At 42.6% G+C, this 10,738-nt stretch overlaps 1 protein-coding gene across 1 annotated transcript; it reads left to right on the top strand.

The window, feature by feature from the left end:
* The first annotated feature begins 2,163 nt into the window (after positions 1-2,163).
* On the top strand, positions 2,164-10,722 carry NELFCD (negative elongation factor complex member C/D). Its single transcript, XM_050313943.1, has 15 exons — positions 2,164-2,261; positions 2,912-3,027; positions 3,211-3,320; positions 4,347-4,456; positions 4,768-4,875; positions 5,022-5,174; positions 5,938-6,068; positions 6,422-6,587; positions 7,212-7,346; positions 7,556-7,695; positions 8,011-8,125; positions 8,447-8,542; positions 8,752-8,892; positions 9,255-9,384; positions 9,782-10,722. Exons 1-15 carry the CDS (start codon positions 2,196-2,198, stop codon positions 9,814-9,816), a joined length of 1,752 nt encoding a protein of 583 aa, XP_050169900.1. The 5' UTR covers positions 2,164-2,195; the 3' UTR covers positions 9,817-10,722.
* The last annotated feature ends 16 nt before the right edge of the window (positions 10,723-10,738 follow it).

The raw sequence follows: 10,738 nt of genomic DNA, 5'->3' as shown, positions 1-10,738 counted from the left end.
GAACCTTCTGTTAAGATACTATAACAGTTACTCTGAAATCACCTTCAGAGAACACGTCCTATACCTAATTACACATCTTATAACATCATTACAAGCCAAAAAAAAAAAAAAAAAAAGAGCTGATGAAACCCAGGAAGTGTATGGATGTTTCTTACGAGACTCCCAGAAAATACTTTTTCCTTTCTTGTTTTAGGATAGATTAAATTCAGATTTTTCTTAGGAGCTGGTTAATCACACTGTCTGTTCCTAGCCCACTGTTATTTTCTCATGTCTACGGGATGGAAATTGCCCGCTAACTAAATGGAGATGAGCCAACAACTTTTTCTCAAGGATATTTCCATTGGCTTCCAGCCTCAGCCTGTCACTTCATTCTCAGTTTGTTCCTCATAAAAAAAATGGCCAGTGATTCCACGGGCGTTGAAATGTCCCTCGCTGTCTTCCTGACTGCAGCGTCTGGCACAGGTAGGGAAGGTGTCTGTTGTGCCTCTGCCTTAATCCATGCTTTTTATTCTGGGAAAGGCTCTTTTCCTTTCTTGTTGGCAGAGCAAAAAGAACATTATCCTGGGCTCACAGCAGTGCTGAAGCAGTGTTTTGGGAAGGGCTGGTTCACCACTGTAGGGCAGCACACGACAGCACAACTCGCTCTGTGCTGCACTCCAGGTGCTGCTGCACATTTGTTACTCTGACATCTGAAGGGCAGTAAATCCTTTCATCAGCACAGACACTTGAACAAGGACCATGGCTGGTGAAGATCCTACAACAACTTATTTGTGAACAGGGTTTATTGTGGATTTTTTTTGGCCTTTCCTAACAAGCAATCTCATGGACTTGCATGGAAGACAATGTAATTCCTTTTTACTAGTGTTCAGTTAGAAACTGAATGAGAATAAAGGACCATTTAAATGATTAATCAGCAATGCTCTTGGCTGCCCTCCAAATCCCAGAACACACCCTCACCCTCCCCTTTCTCACAGTTAAGCTCTTATACAACTGAAGAACAGGAGTGGATCTGAAGAGAGACAAAGGGACTCTGTTTCTCTCACATGGTCTCAGTAATGCCCATCTCCTGCCTGAGGCCACATTCTGTGATCAGTTTTCATTTTAGACTTAGCCCCTCTTCATCTGTCTGTAGTTTCTAGTCCTAGTTTATTAACTCTTTTTTTTTTTTTTTAACATCAAAGACTTCAAGATTTTTTCTTAGACTTAAAGTAACATCCAAACATTTTAAATGAAATGAGAAAAGGCAGAAATGTTACTAATGTTATTCTATGGCAAGTTTTGGATAATCAGAGCTACACCCATGCTGGGCCTCAAACTTTATCACTAAAATCCGGTCCTAAAGATCTTACTACTTCCGTTCCTCAAAGTTATCCTTCCTTTTTTTCCTCCCTACATGTTAGTTTTTCAATTCTGCCAAAAGTTTTATTATTTCTATCAACTAGCTGTTGTTCATCATCCTTTTCACACTTCACAAAGTGCCAGGGAGGGAACTGCTGTTACACAGCTGGAGCCAGAAGAGCAACACATCCCATGGATCTGCACATCCCGTGGATAACACAACTCATGGAGAACACATCCCATGGAGCTGCACATCCCATGGAGCTCCACATCTCACGGAGAACACATCCCATGGAGAACACATCCCATGCAGCTGCACATCCCATGGAGCTGCACATCCCATGGAACAGCACATCCCAGGGAGCTGCACATCCCACGGAGAACACATCCCATGGAACAGCACATCCCAGGGAGCTGCACATCCCATGGAGCTGCACATCCCATGGAGCTCCACATCTCATGGAGAACACATCCCATGGAGCTGCACATCCCATGGAGCTCCACATCTCATGGAGAACACATCCCATGGAGCTGCACATCCCAATTTTCCCTCTTCCCTTGCAATTCCCCTCCGATTGTCGGCGCGCTGGGAGGCTCTGGGAGGTCTGGCCTGGCAGGGCAGGGCAGGGCAGGGCAGGGCTCCTTTCCCCTGACTTTGCTCCCCGCCGACAGTGCCGTGTCCCGCCGTGTCCCCGCAGGCCGTGCTCGGGCCGATCCCCGGGCCCGCGGTGTCCGAGCCGCCCTCCCCGCCATCCCCGCTCCCCCTCCCACAGCGGCCCCTCCGTCCCCGCCCCGCCGCCATTCGGGCCCGCCCCGCCCGTTCCGGCTGCGCGGGGCGGGCCGGGCCGGGAGGAGCCATGGAGGACGCCGATTACTTCGAGGGCAGCGCGGCCGAGTGGGGCAGCGAGGCGGACGGGGGCGCGGTGAGAGCCCGGGGGAGCCCCGGGGTCGAAGGGCAGCCCCGGGCGGGTCCCGGAGCGGCCCCAGGGCCCGCCCGCTCTGCGGCTCCGAGAGCCCGGTGCCGGTGCGGGCGGTGTGGCCTGGGGCTGGAGGGGGTTAGGGGAGGGATGCGGCCGCAAAACCTAAAACCTGGTCACCTTCTGCCTCCCTGCAACCACCTGACAGGAGGCTGTAGCCGGGTGGGGTCGGGCTCTGCTCCCAGGCAACCGGCCACAGGACGGGAGGACACAGGCTGTGAAAGCTGTGCCAGGGGAGGGTTAGGTTGGGCATTAGGAAGAATTCCTTCGCGGGAAGGGTGATTAGACATTGGAATGGGCTGCCCAGGGAGGTTTGGAGTCCCCATCCCCGCAGGTGTCCAAGGAACGACTGGATGCGGCGCTCAGTGCTCAGGCTGGGTGACAAGGTGGGCATCAGGCACAGCTTGGACTCGATGGTCTCAGGGGTCTTTTCCAACCTCAGTGATTCTGTGATTCTCCATTAAGAAGCTCTGTTTGTGCGGGGAGCAGTGCTGGTGAACTGGGGTGGATGTATTTCTGGGGGAAAAAGTGACCCAAATAGTATGGGGGGGAGACAGGACAGGAGAGGGGTCTGACTCGACTGTGCTTGTGAACAGCAAGATGATGAGGATGGGGAGGGAGAAGATGATGCTGAGGTCCAGCAAGAGTGCCTGAAGAAATTTTCAACCCCTGACTATATAATGGAGCCTTCTATATTTAACACGTTGAAGAGGTGAGTGTAACCTGAAGTGTGTTATGGAGCACATTATGGATGTTAGAGGTGTGATGTTGTCACTTTGTGTGGACGTGTGTGTGAAAATGTACAAATGGTGCTGTTGTTTTCCCTTTATTTAGAGTCCAGTTGGGTTTTGTTTTTTATGTGACTCAAATAGTTCTTTTGTAATCCTTTCATCAGGTATTTCCAAGCAGGAGGTTCTCCAGAGAATGTAATCCAGCTCCTCTCTGAAAACTACACTGCAGTGGCACAGACTGTAAATTTGCTGGCAGAGTGGCTCATTCAAACAGGTAATAAGTGATACAGTATAGTTTGGGTCTGTAGTCTTTCTTTTGTCAGAAATATCTGAATCAATGGCAAATTTGATCCTATACGGAAAATGGATTGTTACAAAGTTGTCATCTTATACGTGGCTAAATCCTTTATAATAATATGTTTATTCTGCTCAGAGAATAATGAAGTAATCTGTTGATGAACAGTTTTAACAGTTTAAAATGCCATCAAACTCCCAAACCCTATAAAAGGTTTTTATAGTTGAAACAACCACATAAGCTATAGTTTCTTTATGTTTTCACCTAAAGGGCAAGGGGGGCTATAACATAGATAGTGTTAGAAATGTTTGATATTTTGTATTAGAATTAAATAATTTAATTGAAAAAAACAATTACCTTGTTGCTAGTTACTATTCCCTCTCAGTGCATCAGTGAGGGTTCTCATACAGAGAACCTGTATTCTCTGAGACAAGAATTACATATTAAGCCTCTTGCAAGACATATTCAGCATTATCTTGTGGTATCTCAATTCCTTAGCTTGTGTAAATTTTTGTTTACAAATTACCAGAATTATTATTCTCTGAGTTCAGAAATGTAGAAATAGATACTACTATTTGTATATTGTTTTGTAGAATACTATCAAAGCTACTGATAGCCAGTATATTAAAAGGATGAACTTTAGCCTGTGTTAGGGTGGGTTTGTTCCTCAGCCCTTTTGTGGTCAAGATACATTTGCATTTTGTTATCATGCCCAGTACCAGTCCTTTGGGATGGCTGGCATTGCTGTTTGTGTATCTGATGAGGAAGGTGAGAGAAAGGGTCTAGTGTGACCTGCCTGTGATCCTAAACATTTAGGAAAAAAGGTGGAGAGTCTGTAAATCTGACTGTGTCGGTATGGCTCAATAGTAGAACTGATGTCTCTCCTCTGATCCTCTCTGTGTTGGTAAATTTTGGAGTAGTTTCTGTTCTCACTGGAAAATGTAAGATGTTGCTGCCATGTTCGATTGGACTGCATCTGCCGAGTTTTCTGTTCCTTCTGTACAGGTGTTGAGCCAATGCAAGTTCAGGAGACTGTAGAAAACCATTTAAAGAGCTTACTTATCAAGCATTTTGACCCTCGGAAAGCAGATTCCATCTTTACAGAGGAAGGAGAGGTGTGCATGGAATCCATGTTGCTGTCTCTACTCGAGTGGGTCCTCCTTAGATGCCTTCATCTGATGGAGTAGTAGATGGTGGGGGAAGGGAAATTGTATCTTCAAAACTCTTTGGTTAAGAAACAACTGGTTTCAGAAAACCAGCTCTGTCTCACTGGAGTCCTCAGAGGTTTAGAGAACTTGGAATGCATCCTTAGTAATAAATTTTTGTAGAACAACTCACAGGACTCCTGAGAGGTAAAAGCCTTACTTTTAATGATCTTGACAACTAGACATTGTTAAGTTGCTCTCTTTTGCTCTAATCTTTTCAGACTCCAGCCTGGCTTGAGCAAATGATAGCACATACAACGTGGAGAGATCTCTTTTACAAATTGGCAGAAGCCCATCCTGACTGTTTAATGCTTAATTTTACTGTGAAGGTACTATACTCCAGTATAATGTAATCAAGTATATAATATGAATGTAATTCCAATAAGTCTATGCAAGGTGAATCTTGCATTTTGTGTGTTCTTCTGGAACTTGTTAGGATATCCTAAATAACGAGTTTTCTATAATGTTTTTGTAGCTTATATCTGATGCTGGATATCAAGGGGAAATAACCAGTGTTTCAACAGCATGTCAGCAACTAGAAGTATTTTCCAGAGTCCTGCGTACATCTCTGGCAACAATTCTGGATGGAGGAGAAGAAAACCTTGAAAAAAACCTCCCTGAGTTTGCTGTAAGTTGTTTTTTTGGTTTTTGGTTGGTTGGTTTGGGGTTTTTTTTTGAGGTTTTCAGGTTTTTCCTTTTTATGTTTTCCTTTCTGGTTAGGAGATACAGATCATTGAGGTCATAGACAATCTTGATTTCCTACAAAATCTTGAGAAGGTGTATCTGAGTTAAAACCCAGAAATCTATGCTTTTTGTTTGTTCTGTGACCAGGAATTTCTTGGGTTGCTTCTATGACACTTCTTATATTTATTAAAAGGATTGTAAAAAGGTGAAGGTAAAAATGTCATCTTTCACATTTAATGTGAAATTTTAAGATCATTCTTGTCAGACCTTTGGCAAATTACAGTAAGTGTTTTATCATCCACATCAATGTGAAAGCTGCCATCTGAATCAACCCAGCATATGTTCATATGTTGTGAAATAACCTGATGATTTCTGAGTGGCTTTGTACTTCTCTTACTGTTTAAATACTGCAGACAAAGTACCGAGTGGAAGTAGAAGAGATTTCCCTCTCAATTTAAGAAATGAAGTTCTAAATTTAGCCATTTCTTCGTGCTTGGTATCAATGCTTTATTCAATCAGTACTTTCTTCTTGGCTGTTGGGTGTTTGGTTTTGTTGCTTAATTTTTTTGTGTGTTGGGGTGTTGTTTTTTTTTTTTTTTTCCTTTGCAGTTTTGCTGTTTGTTTTGTCCCTTTGCTCCCTGTGAGCACAGCAGCACCCTGGGAAGTTCCTTGTTGACTGGTAAGCTTTGTGCTGTGTGCTTTCACAGAAGATGGTGTGCCATGGGGAACACACTTACCTTTTTGCCCAGTCCATGATGTCCATCCTGGCCCAGGAGGAGCAGGGAGGCTCGGCTGTCAGGAGGATCGCTCAGGAGGTGCAGCGATACGCCCATGAGAAGTGAGTGGGAGTCACACTGTCAGTTAAAATATAAGTCACCAGAATCTGTAAACTGCTGTCTTTTGCTCATCTTAATTTCCTTCTACTGGCAAAAGGAGAATTCTTGGCTGCAACACAGCAGCACTTGCAGCAAGCTTTCATCTGTAGAACAGCAGAAAAGTTCAGGTGGAATTGGAAAAGCAAAGAAATAAAGTTTCTGTCTATTAAGAAATATGTATTTTTACTGTTCTATGAACATCTTAAAAACAAACATACAGGCCTATTTCTGTAATTACCTGTTGGTGCAGTGAGGCTTAAACTAAAATGTCTGAACTAAGAAAATAAGTCACTGTGTGTGTTTGCTCTCCATGCAGAGGCCACGATGCCAGTCAGATCACTCTAGCCCTGGGTACTGCAGCCTCCTATCCCCGAGCGTGTCAGGCTCTTGGTGCAATGCTGTCCAAAGGAGCTCTGAATCCAGCAGATATCACTGTCCTGTTCAAAATGTTTACAAGCATGGACCCACCACCAGTAGAACTGGTTAGTAGTTACCTGTTTGTAACCTCTGATACTTACCTCTATTGCAGCAGCACTCAGAAACGTGATGTCTTGTTGTGCTAAGTGTTGTGTGGACACAAAAATGAAATTAGCACTCACTCATCCCTCTATAATTGTAAGTAATGTCTAAATGTGAAACTGCTACTTGTATTCTGTTTTGCATTACCTTCTTGGTATTTTTTGTTGTTTTTTTAAGAATTATTCCAAGTTGCCCTTTTACATATAGTTACATTAAGAAATTTACAATAGGAGATAAAGATGGCAAGGAATTAAATCTTTTGACCAAAAACCTGCCCACTTCTGCAGTTTCTTATAAACAGGCCTAAATGACACAGTTCATATTTCGCACTGGGTTCTGGTGTCAAGTATGATGGCATTTAGATACTTTAGCAATATAATCTGTAATTCTGTTTTCCTTTATTTTTATTATTTTAATTTTTTTTCTGTTAAAACTTTGTGTCTCTTCAGAAAACTGTCTAACAGGACAGTTAGTGTTATTATTAACAGTATGTGTTATCTGTGTGAGATCTATCAGATACAAAAGCCATATTTTTAATCACCTCTACTAATTCTCAGGCTCTGATAGACCCTTCATTTCCTTCACAGATTCGAGTGCCTGCCTTTCTGGACCTCTTCATGCAGTCCTTGTTTAAGCCAGGTGCTAAGATCAACCAGGACCACAAACATAAATATATTCACATACTGGCTTATGCAGCCAGTGTGGTAGAGATGTGGAAAAAGGTAATGCTCAGCTCTGTGAATAATACTGTTTTTACCTACAGCAGCCTGACTGTGCTGCAGGAAATGTATGGTCATGAAGTTCCTTATTTGAATATGAAGTGTTTCTGGCTTCAACTGACATGTCTGAAGAGTGTAGGACCTGATGATCAAATACTACCACAAAAGTATATTCACAACTCTTGCATTCAAACTTTGCAATAATTTTCCAGAACAAGAGAGTCAGCATAAACAAGGACGAGCTCAAGTCAACTTCGAAAGCCATCGAAACTGTTCACAATCTGTGTTGCAATGAGAACAAAGGAGCATCAGAGTTGGTTGCAGAGCTGAGCACCCTCTATCAGTGCATCAGGTGAGCAGAGGGGCTGGTCCCAAGCTTCAGTTGTTGGAGGAAAAGTATTATTTAGGAGAGGCAGTGCTGCTGAAGGGAGATGTCTTTATGGGCCACTCTGTGAAGGCATCCTCACTATAGAATATGTGCAGATGTGGTCTGAAAGCAGCTTTCAGAATTGTCCATCTGACTCTTTGGAATCTCTCATGAACACATAAATCCTGCCTTTCACACATAACTTGTGCCACTGGGAAAAGGTGACATTACTATGTCTTCCTAATAAAGCTTTCATTTACTTTTCATGCTCCTGTGCTGAAGGGATCTCTCTTTCTGCAGGTTCCCAGTGGTGGCTATGGGTGTGCTCAAGTGGGTGGATTGGACAGTGTCAGAACCACGATACTTCCAGCTGCAGACTGATCACACTCCAGTTCACCTGGCACTATTGGATGAGGTAAGAGTGTACCTAAAGCTTTGCTGGAGAGCAGGAACAATTTTGATGTTTGTAACAACCAGTCCACTGAATGCCTGTCGTTTGCATTAAGTCACTAAATATACGGAGATGAATCTATCCAGAATTAATTATTTGTTTTTTTTCAGCTCAGCATTATTTACACTAGGAAAACTTGGGCATCAAAGAAAGGAATGGTAGAATAGTTCTCTAAATGAATTTCCATTTGGCACTGACCATCAGTGTAAACTTGTCTAATAAAGACTGCTGCATTGGTTTTTAAATTGCAGTTCTGAGCGTCTGACGTTGCTGCCTTGTTTGCAGATCAGTACGTGCCATCAGCTCCTTCATCCCCAAGTCCTACAACTTCTTGTCAAGCTCTTTGAAACAGAACATTCCCAGCTGGATGTTATGGAGCAGGTGAGTCTCAAAGGATGCAGTATTTGTGTTCCTTCATATTGGTTACCCTTACTCAAGTTAATGACTTTGCTGTCAGAGCAGTTGGAAGAGCTTAGTTTAGGACTGTGGTCATGGTTAAAATGTAACCTATCATATATTGAAGTGGTAAAAATTGCACACTTCTGAGAGGAAGTTCTGATCTGTTGGTTCTTCCCTCCCTGCACCCCCAGCTGGAATTGAAGAAGACTCTCTTGGACAGGATGGTGCACTTGCTCAGCCGAGGGTACGTCCTGCCTGTTGTCAGCTACATCCGCAAATGCCTGGAGAAGCTGGACACGGATATCTCGCTCATCAGATACTTTGTGACAGAGGTCAGCAGCAAAAACTGTGTTTACTGCCATCTGAAGTTTAATATTAGTTGTATGTGTTTGGATATTAAATGAGCTTGCCTTGGATTCAGAAATGTTTCAGGTTCTGAGATCAGATTCTGAGCAATGTACGTGTATCAGTATTCACAAGGATGTGACTTAGTCCTTCTAACTCCTGACTTCTGGAATTAATAAGGTACTGGACAACGTACCTCAAGAACACATAGCTAATTAATTACTTGTATGGAGAACAAGAGGTCCTAAGTGCAACTACTTGCATGTTTTCAAGACTAGTATGTGAAATAAATAGTGTCCCTACTACCCCTGTAAGTGGAAGAGTAATCTGGGTTTGTCTGCTGTTCCAGGTGCTCGATGTGATTGCTCCTCCATATACCTCAGACTTTGTACAGCTTTTTCTTCCAATCCTGGAGAATGAGAGTATTGCAGGTACTATAAAAACAGAAGGTGAACATGATCCTGTCACTGAGTTCATAGGTAAGTCCATTTATTCCTTGCACACCTGCTTCCATTTGTGCTTGTTGCAACTTGCAAATAACGTTTAGGAGGAGGATTGCTAAAAATAGGAATGCTCACCAGATATTTTGACAGACAACTTCCCTTTTAGGGGCCTATGTTCAACAGTTTTCCTGTAATCAAGAATCTGGGGTAGTAGCGAGGAACTTAGAGATAAAAACTGCTTTTTGAGAACTAGCACTGCAGTAAGGAAAGGAGAGGAAGGGAAGTAGTCTGTCATAATACACTGTATTCTGTCATAATTCCCTCCTATCCTAAAATCCTAATTATTTACATAATGCAAGAAATCCACATGCAAACAGATAAATCACTGACTCAATGTACTGAACAGTCTCTTTTCTTTTTTTTTTTTTTTAAGCTCATTGCAAATCTAACTTCATTATGATGAACTAAGCAGTGGAAAGTATCAAGACTGCAGAGCACATGATCACTACTTTGCCTCCCTCTTCACCAGTAAGGTTCTAGAACTGGGCAATGCAGCAGCAAAAAGAAAACAGCAACAAAACAAAAATATAAAACAAGGAGTGAAGGGCATTTGATTGACTTGCGTGGTGACCTTGAAGTTCCTGTCAGAGGACTGTTTGTATTTCATATCAGAGAACTGTTAACATAATTTAGCAAATGGAATAATACTGAAGGGTTTTCTGTTATTCCACAAATCAGTATAAATCTGAATGCTCTGAAGGGGAGGGCAAGAGAGAAACAGGTTTGTTTAAATGAACGTTATTTTTGTTACTGACTGAATTCGGCACTCATTCTTTGTGTAATGCCCAGAACCTGAAGAATGGGGAAGGTAGTTTGCAGATAATTCTCTGAATAAATCTTGAATTCTCTAGGCTTTGATATTGCAAGTTGTAAAAAAAAAAGGGATTTGTGTGATTAACTCTGCGCAGCAGAGAAGCCCCAATGCCTCTTTCTCCCCTTTGCATTATATTAGAATTCTAAATATCCTCCATATTTACTGCTATGAAAAAACCCGTTTTGTGCAACGCAAGTGGAGTTGTAACAATCAAGGATAGTTTTGTATTGAGAGATAAATTCTCTGTGTGTGTTACCCTAACCCTTTCAGAATCTATTTTTTTGGTAAATAGATGCATCAGATGTTACTGGTAAGTTTCATTACCATGTCAGAATTCCACTGCTGTCCAAGAAGATGAATGTGTGCAGAAGTTTCATTACTGCTTCTTGTGGCTTTGTTTTTATAATTATCTCTACTCTGTCCTGGTTGATGCCAAACAGCAGGGGACACACCCCAGAATATGAATTACCTTTAAATAAAGGTGTTTTTTTTCCTTTCCAGAGCTGTCTTTCAAAG

The sequence above is a fragment of the Myiozetetes cayanensis genome, unplaced genomic scaffold (assembly GCF_022539395.1).
Source record: "Myiozetetes cayanensis isolate MyiCay16 unplaced genomic scaffold, myiCay2020 scf19, whole genome shotgun sequence".
Taxonomy (NCBI): Eukaryota; Metazoa; Chordata; class Aves; order Passeriformes; family Tyrannidae; genus Myiozetetes; species Myiozetetes cayanensis.
This window is presented reverse-complemented; position numbering and strand designations above follow the sequence as displayed.